The 18,670-nt window shown below is 42.4% G+C and overlaps 1 protein-coding gene across 12 annotated transcripts in view; it reads right to left on the bottom strand.

Annotated features, from left to right (window-relative positions):
* Positions 1-2,131: 2,131 nt before the first annotated feature.
* The window catches only part of caska (calcium/calmodulin-dependent serine protein kinase a), a 176,034-nt gene continuing 159,495 nt past the window's right edge, over positions 2,132-18,670 (bottom strand). For 3 of the 12 annotated variants that reach the window (XM_080902399.1, XM_080902390.1, XM_080902396.1), the window contains 9 exons: positions 18,332-18,367; positions 13,076-13,117; positions 12,417-12,613; positions 11,624-11,739; positions 6,768-6,848; positions 6,607-6,687; positions 6,309-6,511; positions 6,145-6,228; positions 2,133-3,638 (listed from right to left, as the gene is read on the bottom strand). In XM_080902399.1, the coding sequence (XP_080758525.1) occupies positions 3,462-3,638; positions 6,145-6,228; positions 6,309-6,511; positions 6,607-6,687; positions 6,768-6,848; positions 11,624-11,739; positions 12,417-12,613; positions 13,076-13,117; positions 18,332-18,367 (1,017 nt within the window). In that variant the 3' untranslated portion in view covers positions 2,133-3,461. Of the gene's footprint in view, positions 3,639-6,144; positions 6,229-6,308; positions 6,512-6,606; positions 6,688-6,767; positions 6,849-11,623; positions 11,740-12,416; positions 12,614-13,075; positions 13,118-18,331; positions 18,368-18,670 lie in introns of all 12 variants that reach the window. The other 9 variants (XM_080902400.1, XM_080902395.1, XM_080902391.1 and 6 more) reach the window with 4 other exon arrangements.

Raw genomic sequence — 18,670 nt, 5'->3', positions numbered from 1 at the left:
GGAACTAAAGGATCTCCTGCTAATGTTCTGAGGCGCACGTTGAGACTCTGATGGAAGAGAACGGCTCTGGCAGAACAAGGTGACCTCTATAATTAGGCAGATGATTTGAGCAAGATTTGAGCATTTTTAGTTCAAATGTAGTTGCGAAACCAGGATTAGACAAAAGTCTTAAAACTAAAAGCAGATTTGTCCATAGAGCTTTAGATGGGAACCACTGCACTAAACGACCTAAAATCATAGTAAATAATTGCAGCTGGCTTCACTTTGAGCTACTTCAAAACGTAGTAAATGTGAATTAAAAATCTAGTATTGCAGTAAAGTGTAGTATGAACCTTTTGATTTTATGCTGCAATAAAACTAACATGTGATCAGCCCAGAAAGCACCCGCCTGGATTCATTGGTTTGGATCGAGCTGCAGTTACTCACAGGCAGTGCTGAAGCTGGAGGGATGTGCACAAAGCATTTCTTACAGGAAACCAACTTTAATGTGGTCCTTTGGACTATGTACTGTGTAAATAAGATGGACGTATGTTCCCAGTCTGAAAATCTGCTCGTAGCTCAAAAACACACACTTGTACTAAACAGACAGGGATCTGGGAATAATGAAACAATACTGTTTTACCTCAGAAGCAGGCGGCTCTCTGAAACGATTTCTCTCTTCCCAACGCTGTTAACAAGAGTTCAAACTGCGTCACTGACATCCTGAAATATGTATGAAAGCGGTCATGACACAGCTTTAGCTCCAGAATCAACCTCAAAATTCTCCCTGCTGGTGTCTTGTGGTGAGAACTGGATGAAGCTCACTTGTCCCTGAACAAGAAAGGGCCTTCCCTTTCTTGTTCAGGGACACCAGGACCTTGATGTTGACTGATTTTATTTTTTTTTCCACACTGAAACATACGTTTGGATGCAAAAACTTCTTAATTTTCTGTCGTTTTTACACACTTGGTGTGTAATGGCAGTTAGCCCATCCCTTTTTTAACCTCCTAGGACCTGGCGTCCATATATGTGGACATCACATTTTGGGTTGTCTAGACCAAAACACTAAATTTTGCTCTACAAGGGCCTGATATCCACTTATGAAGAAATTATGCTGCCACTGTTCTAATGAAATTTAAGATGAAAGTCCTCATATGTGGAGCTCATTTTTGTCATAAACAAAAACCAGGTAAAAAAAAAAAAAATCTGGTTAATTCTTTGTTTCCACATTCATTAAAAATGCATGCCATGGGAGAGTTCAGGTCTTAAGATACTACCTACATTTTGGACTTTTTACGTCAGCGAGTTTGGAGGTAACTAAAGTAAAAGTTCAGTAAATGTAAATATTAGCCAAGTTAGACGCAGACATAAACATCTATACAAACATGATTTTGCAACTAGCCTGGCTCAATGAAAAATGCAGGTATGAATAGGTTTTTTCCTTCAATAGATGAATTCATCAATCAAAAATTGCATATTGTATTTATCTGGGGTTATCTTTTAAAATGTATTTGATCTGAAGCATGTGAAAAAACCCAAACAAACAATGGAAAAATCATTTAAAAACTAAGGAACGGGGAAAATACTTAAAAAAAAGTAATATAAAGTTCATGGGCTTCCAAATATCAGCTTAGAATGACCCATTCAGAAAAAGTCATTTGTATTGTGAACTCTACAAGAGCTGCTTTCTTTGTGGACGCTATGAAGCGCCTTGAGGCGACTTTTGTTGTGATTTGGTGCTATACAAATAAAATTGAATTGAATTGGACAGGCTGCTGGTGCTGTGAGTGCTCCGAGGTTTACTGCTTTTTGGCAAAGAGCCACATTCCCCAATATATGAGCAGACACTAGAGTTATCATGGCTATCTTCCAGCCTCTAACCCAGCATAAAGCTGGCAACTGAAACTGAAGATTATTATTATTAAATTTGAATATCCATTTTTTCATTACATATGACCTTTGATTTTCCAGCTTATCGACCATCACTTTGTGAGAAGTCCCCATCTATGAAAACAATTTCTCACCCCTTCCTTACATCTTTCTCCATCTCTGAGTGAACGTCACACATTAGTGCATTTTTGTGGCTTTTAATACTAAATGATACACGTACAGCGTGACCAGCACCACCCTGAGCAGGTCTTTGCCAGATTTTAGAAGAGATGCTTTTCATGTGACGCTGCAAAAAGAACGCAATGAAGAGACACTTCAAGTTTAATTTTCCAACACATAAAAGGAAATATATTTTAAAAAAAAAAACTGTTCATACCGAAGAACCTGCATCATTGTGGAGTCATTTACACCCGAGGGGCAGTCATATTCATATACTGTATGTGGTTATTCAGCGGCACGCACGGCCTCCTCATCCTCTGAAGCCGTCAGCTCTGCACAAAGTAAAGCGTGCACTTGCACTTGCTTCGCACACGGTTACAGTTTCAAGACAGATCTCATCTATCGCTGCTTTTTAAACTGGATTGAAACACACTCTTGGACATCACAGTTTGGAAATGGCAAATGCTGAACTAGGTGTACGATAAATCAAAAAGAGAAAAAAAAAAATCAAAACTTTTATTAGATTTCTTCCTTTTTTTTTTCTTTTTTCTTTTTTTAAATACAAACACATCTCACTTACATGGTCGATAATTCTAGAAATTTAGAAACATCACCTGAAATGCAAGGGATGTGCATAGGTGTCAAGTCAACATCTGGCTCAGTCACTCTTGGTTTATTTTTAACATTTTTGTTTTCCTTTTGGTTGAGTTCACTTTTCCAAAGAGCTGGAATGTTTTCTTTTTTTTAATTTCTTTCTGGTAATATATATATATTTTGCCTTCTTTTAATTCTCGGAGGGTTTACAGAGGGACACGGGGAACACTGACTGACAGCATGGAAGCTTGCAAATGTCCACATGCATGATAACCTCATTCAAATCTCTAAAACCATTTATGGATTTATTTAGAAGAGACAGTACCCGGTAGTCCAAAGGTGCGTGTGACTGCACTAACAGCTGGAGAGGGGAAAAACAAAACAAAAAACATCTACAGATGAAAGACATTGCAGTGTGTGTGCTTTTACTGCATCTGCAGACAGTGTCCTCCAACAGCCGTGATGGGAGGGTTACTGCAGGTGCACCAACATGAGAGGACGGGACGCAGTACTGTCTCTTTAAAACAAACATCTACAAAATGTTGCCTCCTAGCTAGTACAGACATGACAATATTCACTTTTACTCTGTTTTTATACAACACTATGAGACTAGGTCATCTGCGAGGGCAAGAGTCCGACGCTTGAATGCTGTTACGCTTTCACAGTACGCTGAGTCGGTTCCGATCGAGTGCAGTGTAGAGAGGGCTGCCCTGTCGGCTTCTGTTATTAGAGTCTTCTGTGTCGGTGTTGTAGTTATGAAGAGGGCAAGACAGCCGAGGTGTTGCTGGCGGGAAGTGGAAGAGGGGGAGAGAGCGCGAAGGCGGATGAGATGTTACGGGTCAGTACACCCAGGACACAGGGACCCACTGACTGGTGGTGCACACCAGGTCAATGGCCTCCTCCAGGTGCCTGATGGTCTCATCAATCTCGTTGTTGATGATGGTCTGGTCGAAATAGTGTGCGTAGGTCTTCTGCAGGATCTCCGACTCTTTCTGCAGCCGCTGGAGTGACTCGTCCTGAAGGAGGAGCAGGAGGAGTGAAAATGACAAAAAAGGTGAAAGCAAGACAGGACCAAAAAAAAAAAAAAAAAAGAAATCCTTAGGGCCCCTACACACTGTGGGATGTAAAGTCTATCACAGGATTTTCCACATTTTTAGGTTCTTATACCTAAAACTAACCATCTCATTTTCAGTTTCCATAATTTTATCCACAACATTTAAAGATATCAGTGAGAGGAGCCTCCACTGCAGGCTCACGATACACTGCCACGTTAAGACCTTTTTAGAGCTCATTAATTGGAAAATGCTGAGGCTCAGTTAGGGACAGGAGCAAAAAATTCACGAGTATATTTAGTAGATTTTTACCTTCATACTCAGAACATTTCCAAAGTTACAGTGCATTGCATTGCATCCCTCCTGAAACAAGGTTTTATATACTGTGTTAGATTAAACTCAGAGAACCTAATGAATTGGCCATAGATGGTTTTCTGGCTTGAAAGGCTGACTAAAATATGGAACAGGAAGTTAGCACAGCAGACCAGACTGCCCGCCAACTTTAAAGCCCAACCCTGTGTCTGCTACAGCACTGAACAGGCTCCACACTGAACTGTACGCGTTTCACCGTGTTAGACCCACAGTGATGCACTCAACCTGCAAGATGGCTGTGTCACACAGCGTGTTGGCCTACAGCCAGCAGAGGAGGAAGAAAACAGTAAAACACAGTTGGCAGAACTTATCACTAGAATCATGGAACACACACACACACACACACACACACACACACACACACACACACACACACACACACACACTAAAGCATCTGCTCTGTCAGGTCTTACTTACTGGCAGTGTTCGACACCACCTGGGCATCTGAGCGGAGTGCCATGCAAACAAACACATGCAGCGTGCAAAACAAACAAAAAGACGAGTGCAGAGACGAGTGAGGAGCAGCATGCGAACTCAAACCTCAAGCCTGATTCAGACTTCAGCAGGAAATCTAAGTCCTAACTTACAACATAACCGGGAACCCTTTTAAGACAGGTTACATGGAAGGTCAGGATGTAGGGTTGAGAGCGGTTTCTGGTTATGTTAAAGGAAGATGTAGATTTCCTGAAGCATAATTCAGGTATTACACACAGCTCAGACATACACAGTAACATGTCTCACAGTTGGGTGAAATCAGTGGCACACAATTTCAAAAGGTGACTTATTATGAATTTCCTTTAACACACACACACGCACGCACGCACGCACGCACACACACACACACACGTCAAAAAATTACAGGAACACTTTTTAATCAGAGTGCAGCATCAGGTCAGTCAAACTTGTTGGATATTGACCTGGTGAGTTAACTAGCAGAGCGGGTTGTTATCAGTTTCAGCTGCTTGGTCTTAACAACAGATACAGTATAGGGGCAAGAATGAGACAATCCCAAAACAGGAATGGTATCCAGGTGGTAGGGTAGGGGTCCAGGTAGGGTCCAGGTATCAGGTGTCCTCCACCTGTACGGTGGAGGTCACCTGGACCCTACAGACACATTACACAGGTAATCCAAATCCTCCAGGATGGCACATCAATATGTGTCAGTGACAGAAGGCTTGCTGCATCTCAAGGCACGGTTTCAAGAACATGGAGGAGATTCAAGGAGACAGGCAGTTAACTCCAGGAGAGCTGAACAGGGCCTTCAGCAGGACCACTATCTGCTCCTCTGTACAGGGAGGAACAGGATGAGCACTTCCAGAGCTACAACATAACCCTCAGCAGGGCAATGCTCTGGCTAAACAATCAGAAACAGACTTCCTAAGGCCGTACGGTGATGATGCCCAGCCTAATGCAACAAGATGATGCAGGTAGTTCCTGGAGGATGAAGGTACTGATGCCATTGACTGGCCCCCACACTTGCCTGACCTAAATCCAATATAAACTCTGGGACATAATGTTTTGGTCCATCTGAAGCTACCAGGTTGTAACTCAGACTTTTTGGGCCATATCTATCCAGACCAGGAGCTCAGTGATGCCCTGGTCCAGGTCTGGGAGGAAAGCCCCCAGGACACCATCCATCACTCATTAGAAGCATGTGCAGCGTCATCAGACATGCATACAAACATGTGTGGCAAACCACTCAGTAACATCTAGAGTTGGTGCAATGAAATTCAGCTAAATGAACTAACCTGCCGGATTATTTTTTCACCTTGACTTTCAGCCCTCCATATGGCATCTTTTAGTTATGGACACATTAGCCAGTCTCCCCCCCCGATACTGAGAGTCCCATTACAAAGTGTTCCTTTAATTTTTTTCAACAGTATAAAAATATAAGACATGTATAATGATTATTTGGAAATATAAATTAAGCAAAGCTAGTCTCCTGCAGTCTAAAAATAAAATATGCAGTTTGTCTTTGAAGTTGATTTGTTATGCTCATTTCAAAGTACAGTAGAGTCAGGTTTGGTTGTTTAATGAACATCAGGAGAGATGGAGAACATCACCAGCCTTGTGCTGAGTGCGTCAGTCATTTTCCTACCTCATTAATGCCTGGTGTGATGGTTGGTGCAGCGATGAACACGACGTACGGGGCAAACTCGGCCGTCCGCAGGACCTTTAAGGCCTGATGAAAACACATGTTAGGGTTCAGTGTCCTTACGTACTCCATGCATGAAGACTTGGTGCCCTCACATAAGCACGCACCTGAGGTTCAACGTCCAGTATGGCGATGAGCCCCTGCTGGTGGATCTTGCGAATGGTTTCCAGGCGCGTCCCGTACATGGCATCCTCGTGGCTGCCATACTCCAGGTACTCATTGTTGCTGATGTCCTGCATCATCTGGTCATGGGAAACGAAGTAGTAGTTCTTGCCGTTCTCCTCATCCTTCTTTGGAGGTCTGGTTGTGTCTGTGAGCACACAGGATCAGACACAGGAAGTGAGAGAATTACACCTCCCTACATGCACAGCAGCGCTCGTAAAGACTGTCGATTGTGCGTCTTACGTGGGATGGGGTAGGCGAATCTGTCAGGGAGTTTGGTTATAAGTGTGTTCTTAATATGTCTCCTGCCCACTCCATGAGCGCCTGACAAAGACAAACACAGACGGTCAGCGAGGCCACGGCAGCTGTTCTAGTGTCCTGCTGCTGCACTTGGTGTTACTCACCTAACAAAACTAGCGTTTTCCTCTTGAAGGCAGGAAGCTTCACAACCTCCTCATATGTGACAAGGTCTAGTTGGTCAAACACTGGAGACGAGAGACGCCAGAGACAGATGCAGATTAGGAGGATGTGCAGAGAACTGTGTGGGATAAAAACAGCTAGAAAACTAGAGTGTAAGGGAAGCAAGGAGGCTAGAGAATATCTAACACATCCGCTAACTACGAGGTGAAGACAAACCAAAGCAGATTAAAAATCTCAGTGAAAAAAGGCCTGATGAGGAAACAGTGGGTGGGAATAACTAGAGTTGGGTTCAGAGAGACAGATCCACTGCCCAGCTCGAATAATAATTGTCAAGCTGAAATGCAAATGAATCTCTAAAAGAAGCTTTGATCTCTCCATGATGGTTTTTTAAATGCAGGCCAGCTTCTCATTTATTCTGCTGCTCATTCAGTCAGCAGCTACACAGGAAAACTGGGATATTTCAAAAAACCTGTTCAACCTGAACCGGAGCTTTCAGTTCTACTTTTTACTCGATGTTGGTGGAGGTTTAAAGGACACCTGTTATGCTTACTTTCAGATAGAAAGTAGACTAAATAAAGGAAATTGCAGAATGTCTGGGCTGCAGAGCGTATCGCGTGTTAAAGCTGAGCGGCTCACTGTGCTACGTGCTCTCTGCCTCTGAAACATGAGCCTCTGTGCAGCCAACATCTCAGCCTGCTGACAAGCGAAATATAACACCCACAAGTCAGCAGCTGCTGCTCAGACTGACAGACTGACGGTGACTGTGACAGCGACATTATATTGGACTGAAAAGGTTATTAAAAGACTGGTTACATTAGTGGACCCGTAGATGAACACACTACACCAAACGTGAATGAGAAGACAGGTTAGGGTCACCATCACAGCACGCAGTGTCTAAAAACACACAGAGTAAGCTACACGGTTTCAGTTTTGCCTCAGCCTTCTGTTGTTTTTGTCAACAGAAACAAAAGTGAAACGCTGGCAGTGACAGCTGATCTAATCTACACAGTTAATCAGAGAAGAAGAAGAGAGCGAGAGAAAAGAGGAGGAGTTGGTTGCTGTCACTGGTTGTTACTTACATGCAGAGAGGCCGTTCAGTAGGAGAAAGCGAGAGAGATGAACAGCAGGGGTCATAACATGGTTACAACAGCAGAATTACAGAACGCAAAACAGCAAGATACAACATCTGGGCAGCTGTGCAGCAGCACACAGTGCCGAGCGGAGATGGATGCAGACAGAATACTGTTGTTGTTGCTGTTAGAGAGTTTATTCACACTAACTGGTGACGTGTGGGTTGGGGGTGGTTGGTGGTGATGGTCACCAACAACCACAAGCAGCGCAGCAGAGCCCGGCTGCATCCAACTATGGAGGCATCCTGCATCTGCCTCCAGCTGTCCGAGGGGTAGCAGTGGGTACTTCCCAGGAATCTGTCACCCCGTTTTCCAGCTATAAATGATGATTGATGACGATTTATATAAAATAATAATAAAGCAGTCACACAGAATTGTGCAATCGGGTGTTTTCCAGGACCTGCAGTGATTACCATATCTAGATGTTTAAAAATGTGTTGCTGATGATAACGTGATTGCTACTAGTTCCAGGAATTCAGGAGTTGCTCATTATTTCAGGATATATGAATTTATAAGGGACAGTTACGAACGCTTCTCCGCATTTCAGTGCGTCTTTGGATGTTGGCAGTGAAGCTAATGTTTTGTGCACCTGTTGCTCTGCCTGTGAAACGTTGGCCTGACTGTTTGATTGGGGATACAGCGTCAGGTTAATTCTCGCTCAACCATCAACAGTCTGATGTTTCTGTTTGATTGTCAAAGCTGTGCCATTGCAGTTTCTACCTCTGCATGTCCATCTCATTGAGATACACAGCACAGGACTAACAACAAGGAATATCTTCTGCTAACATTTATGTTAACTTAATGTAATAGTTGAATGTGGGCCTTCTACTCTACTGTCTGTGAAAATGATTCTAGATTAGGCAGTGATAAAGCCAGGCTCATTGATGGAGTGTAAATGGTGAGGGAGGGAGAAATATGTAAGAAACTAAGCTTCGTGGTGTCATCACACATAGTTTTATTTTTCTTAAAATTCAACCTATTTGAGGGACGTGGCGTTTTTTCAGCTTCTGAAATGGAGCATAGCAGGAAAAAGTTTGTGATCCAATGGACTAAACTAGCAGAGCTTGAAGTCAGTCCATGCGGACCGTCTTTGTAAATGTGATGAAGTGATTGTCATGAGAATAGCTCCCTCACAAGGAAAACAATTCCTGGGAAATAACCGGAAACGCATCTGACTGACACTTTAGTCTCATGGTCTCTAACATGAAACCGAGCGAAGCTCATCCCTGATCCCAAGAGATCAGCTGATCTAACTGGTTAATTATTTTGGATACACCATTTAGGCTGCTTTGGCTTGCCTACTATTACTGCAACCCCCCACCCCCACCTACCCCCCCAAGCTTTTATTGTCATGCTGTATGTGATTTAAGCAACATATCTATGGTGTGTTGTTTGCAGGGGGTTTTGCTGCTGCTTGCTTTATGCATGTGTATGTAAGGTGGGGCAGTCCACCAAAAACAAATGACAGAGGATGAAAATAATAATTGTTTTTGACTGTAGTGGTTCTGACCAAACGGTTACACACTGTTGAACCTGTTATCAGTAAAATGTTGGATGGAGTTACAGCGGACTCGCTGTTTTGATTATTTTGAATTAATCACTAAATGATGGCATGCAGATAACTGTGGGTCCCATGCATTCACTAGTGTGTTACATGCTTTGGACTGTTCAGACAATTTCTTTCACAGGACGGCTTCACAAGTCCATGTGCCTGTAAGGACCTTGGACGGTTTTTGTTCATACTGTCCATTCAAAGAAAACATCCAAACATTCCATTTGAATGGAAGCGAATGGGAACAAAGTCCTCATTTTGTGCACAGAAATGCCTGAAAAACAGACTGTTCACAGGGGAAAAACAGATCTTTACTCTGTTAATTTGCAGCTTCAGGTCAACTTTAGAACACATTTCTTTCACAAAATGACTTTAGTCCCCATTACTGCCTAAAAGCAAGCAAGGTAGGATCTTTTCAATGCCAAATTTGAAGCAAAGGAATGACAACAGCACAAGAAGAGCTCTGATTGGCACTGACAGAAAATACTGTGTCTCCGTCCTTCATATTGGTCACTCAGGGTGTTCGAGTGCACGGATTTATAGACATGCTCACAAGAGTGGATTTTCAGATGCACACACACTGTACTGTACACACGTATGTGCGCACACACACACACCCTATAGCACCCTCGGTTACATTATCAGCATGACTTATCTTATCCCATAATCCTTTGAGACAAACTGTTTGCACAGATGTGACATACAATAAAGAATGAATTAGCAGTACATTTTCCTCATTACTCAGTACACTACTACTCGACTCTCTCTGGGCTCAGTCTGTGGTTCATAGAAAACCAGAGGAGCAGTACACAAATCATAATAAGCATGCAGCTTCTTTAGACTTCTGTTCAGCTCAACATGGACATGTAGACACTGACTGGTTCTCAATATAGACTACCAAGTTCCCACATGTAATCAATCACAGCTGAGGCTACATGCACGTGTTTGTACGGGGGGGATGTGAAGTTCTAGTTACCTGAGCTACAAACTTGAGATCAGAAGTGACAGAGAAGGCCACAGTGCACCACACTGTAAACGCCCCCCTTGTTTCACCCTAATAACTTATGTAACTACTTCATAGCCACGATATTAAAATCACTTAATATATTTTTTAAACGGATCATTCTGAAATCAAAGGACAAGAATAAACAATTCCACTGTGTAGCAAACAGATCCTGTTCACCTCTAACAACCTGATCATGACTGATCACATGATTAGAACAAATATGACTTATTATTTTTAATTAAAATTGGATTTATTCTCATCTTTTACTGTGCAAATGCTTTTTGATGTTTCTTTTTTGCTGCTTGTTGACGTCACACACTAAAGCTACGTAAAGGCAAGTTTAGCCACTCAGTGTCTTTCATGCTACAGAAGTCCTGATTGTAGTGGTCGTTGACATTATTCCTTTCTTCAGGACAGAGGATTGTGTCCTGTGGTTGGACTCATTCCAGCTCCATCATCTCGGACTGCAGCTGGTGACTGTAGTCCTTCTGCTGTGAGCTGGGGATCACGCTAACCAGAGCCTGCAGTGTGTGAAGAACTGATTCATGTGCTGCTACACTGTGTATTCTGTTCGACACAGCAAAGCAGAATAAGGACTACTTTTCCCAGCAGGATGGCAGCCACACTGAAGAGACAGCTTATGACTCAGTTAATTTGTGGTTGGTAAATAATATATTTGCAGAGCAGAAAATGATACTGCAATCATTAAAAGGCTGGAAATGCCGTCTAAACTGATATTATTTCCCCCGCTAATAATGCTCTTTCAGGACCTCTTTATTACACGCGTACTAAAGATGCCCATGCACATCCTCTAATGCCATTTAAAAATATGGCTAATAATGCAGAGATCTGCTAGAGTCTGTATCCACAAGCTGCCCACATCTCCCTCAACTGCCTCTGTGCTCATATAAGATTTCTGCTGCTCTGGCAGCTTTTCCTGTCATTCCTGGCTCTGCTACTTGAGATGAATATTACAAGATCTTGTTACATACAAGTTTCCCCGGCACAAACAATCTGAGAGAAAAGTGTGTGCACACACAGGGTGGGGAAAAAAAAAGCAGATGCATGCATGCAAACAGTCTGCAGCTTGTTGCTTTGTGTGCACATGCATATAAATGAATACAGATATGTGAGTGATTGTACATTGCGTACCTGCGTTGTGCTTTGCCAAATACTTGTCTTTGTACTGCTTCTTCTTCTTGCCAAACCAGGTACAGCTGGCCTGCTGCTCCTGCTTCGTCTTCTCCATGGCTATACACGCCACCCGCCTACCACACAGACAGACAACTGAACTTAGTTTACAATTAAAGCTGGACAGAAGCATTCTAGCTGTAAAGAGACAATAAAGCCATGTTGCCATCAGAATAATCAGGGGCTCTTCCCAGCATTTTACCAACTGCTATTTGAAAACACACAACTCCAACTTGTTTTTTTAATTCCTTGTGTTTTGATGCAACACAAAGTTGGGGGGAAAGAGTCTCTGACAAACTGGTACAGAACTAGAACAAAGTGCAGATAATACAACTAAGCAGAGAGACGGGCAGCGGAAATCTGAAATCTGGAGTAAAAACAGATCGGGCTGGAGGAACTGGTAATTACTTTTTATATTGTGAAATATTGGTTTATAGACTGCGTTTTTAAGATGTCTGCATTTTTTTCCTAATAGCTTAGTGAAAACTTTCTCAAAGCGTAGATGATCACTGTAGCTAGTTACAAGTTATTTTCAATACACCACTTTGTAGAGTATGATCCCGTTTAGAGTGCACAATAAAGCAGGGAGAAGTGGACTTCCGAAAGAGTTCAAAAACAGTAATTCACAAACCAGGGTGACATCTCCATCTTTACAGTTACTGTATTGGTCCTGGATTTTTTTCTTTTTAAATTTTTAGTGGGAACTTTTATCTTCCTGCCATCATGCTATCAGAGACTGCGTAGCTCTTCTCACCACTCCTGTAGTTCTGGTGACGGGATGAGGCCGGCTGTGCCATTTTTAGTGTTCTCCAGCTTGCCCTGCCACCAATTGTGATCATCCTTGGATATGATCTGGATGATGTCGCCCACACGGAAGCGAATGCCGGCCTCCTTGCAGGGGATGAGCTCATCCTTGGAGGGGTCATATTCAAACTGGGCCCTCACGTAGATCTGCGGTGAAAAGCACAGATGTTAGACGGGTAGTATGTAAGCTGAATGACGTGGTGGGAGAGACGCAGACGGGGGGGGGGGGGGGGGGTAAATGTGTCTAGATGATGTGCTTTGTTTTGCATATCATGACAACTAGGCCTAGAGTAATGAGCAGTGGATTCTCAGGGGGCATGGGATCACGGGGTGGGGTGTACTGTTGAGAGGACTTCCTGTAGTGAGATGAACCCAGACACTGCTGGGCTATTAATGAGGCTCTCAACTCTCTGGTAATTACAACACAGGCATTGTTTATGTGTCCATTAGATCAAACTACAAGTCGTTATCCTGCTTTAAAACTTTTCTATGCACACAGCTGATATTTTTCCACAGTGTGTGAGGAAAGTGAGGAGGCAGTGTTTGACAGGTGTTTTTTCTTTTTAATTTCTGGGGGAGTTGGGGGGGCAGAGGAAATCTGTCTCTTACCTTCACTGACATTTTGTCCTTGATTGGAGGTCTGGATACAATCTAGGATTTGAAAGCATCACATACATCATGCAGCAAAAACGGCTAGGTAACGTCTAAAACAGCAGTATGGCGGCCGAGGCCGGTGGCAGGGAGGAAGCTTGTGGGTTAATAGCAGAGTTTAGACATTTACTTCTCATTAATGTGGCAAATTATTAGGCAGTTCAGTGGCCTTTAAGCTCTGCAGCTCTAAGGCTGCTGAGCTTGCAATACAGCATCGTATGTTGTGGTCTCCACTGCCCCCTGCTGGTGTGTCCTTTATATGCCACTTTTCTTTGAGTTTCTATCACAGCATTGAAGTTTTTGTCAGTTGCTTTGGATCGGTTCTTGAATGATAGATGAAGCTATTCCAGAACATTTAGTCAAACTACTGAGAACAACTCCCCACAATTTACACTAATTTTGGTTTTATATGCATCAGAAAAATAGATAATATTCTGTCATGAACAGTTTTACTATTCCAAGTATGCTACATGAGTTCATTGTGCAAAGCATCACGTGCTCCGCTGAGCCTACATATGACAGTCATGATGAATCTGCACCATGGCAGACTGATCATCATTCCGACTTTGTAAATACGACTTCCTCTGTACTGCATTCATTGCTAATCTGACTTTATCTTCTCCAATACCTTTTACTTCTATGGCAGCTTTTCTCTAATAGCATAACGTGCCAAAGTAAAACCACAAATATGAACGGTGTGGCAAATACACACTGATTAAACTTAAAACAGCAGTTTATTATTACTATTGTTTTTATTATTGGCAGTAGTATTAATCTCTGGCTCTCTTCCACAGTGTCTTTTTCCCCGTCTCCCTCCCCTGATGGTTGATGGTCAGCAGATGGCCGCTCTTCCTACTGTTGCCAAGGTGGTCATCTAATTGTTGGGTACTTTTATATGACTGTTGTTGCAATATGGTGCTGTATAAATAAAATTGGATGAGAATGAGTACTGGAAAATATATTTTTAAGACTTGAATGAAACCGACATATAGCGTTTTATACAATTAGAGCAGCCAGCTCAGATAAAGTATTTTATGGACAAGAGTCTGTCCTTGGAATAGGACTAAGGATGTCAGGCAGTACAGTAAGAGTAAGACAACAGAATATAAGCAGGTACACAAGAGTACATATCCCCCCCAAACACAATCCAAGCAAATGTGAGTGCTCAGTGTATGATCAGTATTTAAATGGTATCACTGTGATTCACAGGGGCAGTCCGTTATCCTTGGCCCTGAGCACAGTTTGGGTGAAGATCCATTATATTATCATTGTGCACAAGTTAAAATCTAAAATCAGTGCCATACGAGGAACACTGATTGAACCTTGGAGGGTTCAATCGCTCATGCCATGGACAACTCGTCATGGCATGAGGTCATCGGCCCTTTGACCGGATGAGCTACATTTTTTTTTTTTTTTTTTTTTAAACCCTTGTATGGTGTTCGGGTCCGTGAGACCCGTTTTCAGTTTTTCCTCAAGAGAAAAATTAAACAATGAATTATTTTTTCAACCTGAAATTCATTGGCTTTGGCTTATTTTCTGTGAAGAACATAAATCCGAACTAATTTTCAATGACCGAATGCTGTACCTCCCCCCACGCATTTACATTACATACAAGGTGTTCGGGTCCACTGGACCCAGGTCTAGTAAAAGTGTTGAAAGTGTAGGTCCTGTGTTCCTACACTCTGTCTTCCTCCTTTCTGGTGCTGCTGATAGTGTTTTCTTCCCCTCCTGCTCCGCACAAAGTTGCAACATTGTTGAAAATTCAACTATCAACACCGTCTGCTCTTACATTCCCACACATTTTACCCTCTTTCTTGAGGGATCCAAATTTTATTTTCTCATACCCTGTCCCACCTGCAAATTAGGGGCATAATACTATAAATAAGACTTTGCCAGTGTGGTTCTTTATGACAACTGATCAAGATGGCAAAAGATTATCTACTGCGAGGGCCATCCAATTGATTTTGGAAGAGAGAGGGGCTTCGGATGATGATGTTGACAAAGAGGTTTCAGAATATTTCACATTTCTGAAAATTCAGAGTCTGACCATGACTTTGAAGAAGAGGATGAGGTTGAGCACCATTTAGTAACAAAACGAAGACGAGTACCCCATCTGCAGCCAGCTCCAGGACCAGAACAAGCCCACCAGACAGCAAGTGAAGAAATATGGATGTCAGTAACTGGTGACATTGAATGGTCTTCTTGCCCAAGAAATGAGCCACCCTGCAGAGCTGTTACTGTGATAAGCCAGGGCCAACACGGCTGAAGTTACTCATGTGCAGGACATCAAGTCTTCATTTGAGCTTTTCATCCCAGATTCCATCCAGAAATTTTTTCTGCATTGCAGTAATCTAGAAGGAAGGTGTGTTTTTGGAGAGAGGTGGAATGAGATGGACCAAATTCATCTAAGAACCCCAAAGGCCTACTTTGGGGTTCTTATCCTTGCTGGAGTTTTCAGGTCCAAAGGGGAATCCACAGAATCCCTGTGGGATGCAGAAACCGGCAAGAACCTTTCCGTGCATCAATGTCTCTGGAAAACTTCCACAAAATTTCCAGGATTATTCCTTTTTGATAACCGAGACGACAGACCAGCTCGACGGCAGAGAGACAAGTTAGCTGCCATCAGGGCAGTGTGGGATAAGTATGTGCACCACCTCCCCCTGTTTTACAACCCTGGGCCTAATGTCACCATTGATGAGCAGCTGATCCCATTTAGTTGTGAAACATATTGCTTCACGTGTAAATGTGTTGTGTCTTTCCACTCACTCCACTTGATTATAACTGATTTATTTTTTTATAACATTTTATAAAAAAAACAACAACAAAAAAAACCCGAGAAGCACATTCATTCATAAATGTGATCTAACAAAGGGAAAGGGAAAAAAATTAATCATGTTTGCTGTTCATATGTCTTGTAATTGGGATGAAGTAAACATCTGTTGAGTAATTTAACATAAAATTGTTTGATAGTGTTAATTTGGAAAGCCAAAACTCTAGCGGGTCCACCAGACCCATGAACACTGGCTGAGTAACAAAAATACGAACACCACACAAGGGTTAAATGTGCCAAAGCAACTGAGGAAAAACTGCAAAATCGTGTGACAGTCATGGTTCTGGATAAATAATGTTGGATTACCTCAGAGGGGATTAATAATGTGTCAGGAAGGCGCACACACACATAACACTGTGACTAGATGAGGGTTAAAGGAGACCATTAGGAAGGACAGTGTTTTAGTTGGCTTTTCATAGATGACACTCATAGTGTCTGTACTCACAGCGATATAACCATCGCATGAGATGTTACTGCATGAATTAATGTGACTGGGAACCAGTGGTTAAGGGGAATCCTTGTGCTCTTTAAGGCTCAACAATGCCTGTGCCATTGTTACCACAGAGATTGTTAAGAGGTTTGTGAAGTGCTGAGGACAGCAGCGGTCACAGCTTTTCATAAATGCTCTTCTAGTAAAACCCTGACATGGGATAAGAATCCAGCTGGATCCAAATTAGAGGCAGCTACTCTTAAGGATGGGAAGGGCACTGCAGTTATTCATAAGTTCTGATACTTCAGACAAAAAAAGAAACTGCACTTAACTACTTGGTGAAATTATATCTCATATATCTCATATATCTATCTATCTATCTATATATATATATAGATAGATATATATATGATGGTCAGCAGATGGCCGCTCTTCCTACCGTTGCCAAGGTGGTCATCTAATTGTTGGGTACTTTTATATGACTGTTGTTGTGATATGGTGCTGTATAAATAAAATTGGATGAGTACGAAACGAGTACTGAAACGGGAACAGAAAAGGTCCAACTATGAAACGATGAGAGGGATTTTCTGGCTGCTGCACCAATTTCCTTCTGCGCCATTTGGGAATACCGTGCTGCACATTTCATAAAGTGGCCTTTAGAGACGGACCTGCTAGCAGACTTCTGTAACCGGTAGGTCTGCACACAGGCCAGACAGTAGCAGAGATTCTCATTCTTAGGAGAGTTTAGATACAGTACATAGTCACGTATGCTCAATTATTAGATTTTCTTTCTTTTTTTAAACACAGTTTTCAGTGAAACTTCTCTGTAAGAGATGACAGCACAATGAGCTACTTAAACTGCAGTCATGAAGTGAAAAGCAGCAATTTCTACAACAGCATCCTGATGTCACCTTCAGCCACCACAACCTGCTGCTACCCATTTCTACAGAAACTGGAGTGCACCATCTCAATCACATGGACGAGATTCCAGGAGACAGATAGCTAGTCTAGGAGAACTGGACAGGACAGTAGAAGGTCCTTAACCCATCAGCAGGACCAGTGTCTGCTCCTTTGTGTAAGGAGGAACAGGATGAGCACTGCCACAGGATGAGCACTGCCAGAGCTACAACATGACCTCCAGCAGGGCACTGGTCCAGATATGGGAGGAGACACCAGGACACTATCCAGGCTCTCATTTAGGAGCATGCTCCAATATCATCAGGCACACATACAAACGTGTCTGACAAACCACCGAGTACCATTTTGATTTGCTGCAAGGAAATTGACTTGACTGAAATTGACTTTCAGGGTGTCTTTGAATTCAGCCCTCTGTAGATTGATAATTTTCATTTCCATCAAATGATGTAGTGTCCTCCTGCTTGCTCATAGCGTGTTGTCTGACAGCTGGGGGGTTTCTCTGTATTATTGTAGGGTCTTTACCTTATAAAACTCAATTTAAAGTGCCTTGAGGCACCTGCTGTTGTAATTTGGAGCTATATCTTCCTGAAAACCAGCCTATTCATTAATGTCCTCTGTAATGGACATTTGTTTTTGGTCTATATCTTTTGACTTATTTGAGCTATCCTACTGAGTCCTGATGTACTAAATTGAGGACATTCTGGGCTTTCCCTTGGAGATCTCATGTGTTTTCAAAGCGTTCCTTTAATTTTAGTGAGCAGTGTATTTATTTAATGAAAAAAAATTGTCACCCAGTATGAGCAGGAGGAGCTCACCGACACACAAAAATAAAATATTTCAGGCTTTGTAATCACACAAAATCCTTGTCCATCAGTAGTTTGGGACAGATAAAAACAGCCTGACTTACATGCAACCAAATCACACTGATGAGTTTTATGAAGCAGAAGGGAGTTTGGGAGAAACTCAGACACACACTTTTGTGTAAAGGAGTGTGATGCAAGCATTTGTAAGGAGCTAGTGAGTGATTGTTAGTTACCTGTCGACCCTTGGGCTGGATGGTAGATGGCAGGTCCTGTGAAAGTGACCCATTGATGACAGAAAGAAAAGGTTAAGAAATATACTACAACACACACACACACACACACACACACACACACACACACACACACACACACACACACACACACACACACACACACACACACACACAGAGAGACTGAAAAATACCTTCAAACGCATGGGGACGGGGATTTTGGTCCCCACAAGTATAGTAAACTACCAATTTTTAGTCCCCATGAAGATGTTGATACCTGTCCACACACACACACACACACTGAGAACTTTTACATGCAATCTAGATGTTAAAAAAAAAAAG

Source organism: Rhamphochromis sp. 'chilingali' (assembly GCF_963969265.1).
Source record: "Rhamphochromis sp. 'chilingali' genome assembly, chromosome: 14".
Classification (NCBI taxonomy): Eukaryota; Metazoa; Chordata; class Actinopteri; order Cichliformes; family Cichlidae; genus Rhamphochromis; species Rhamphochromis sp. 'chilingali'.
The sequence above is the reverse complement of the archived record's forward strand: the minus strand, read 5'-3'. Positions and strand labels throughout refer to the sequence as shown.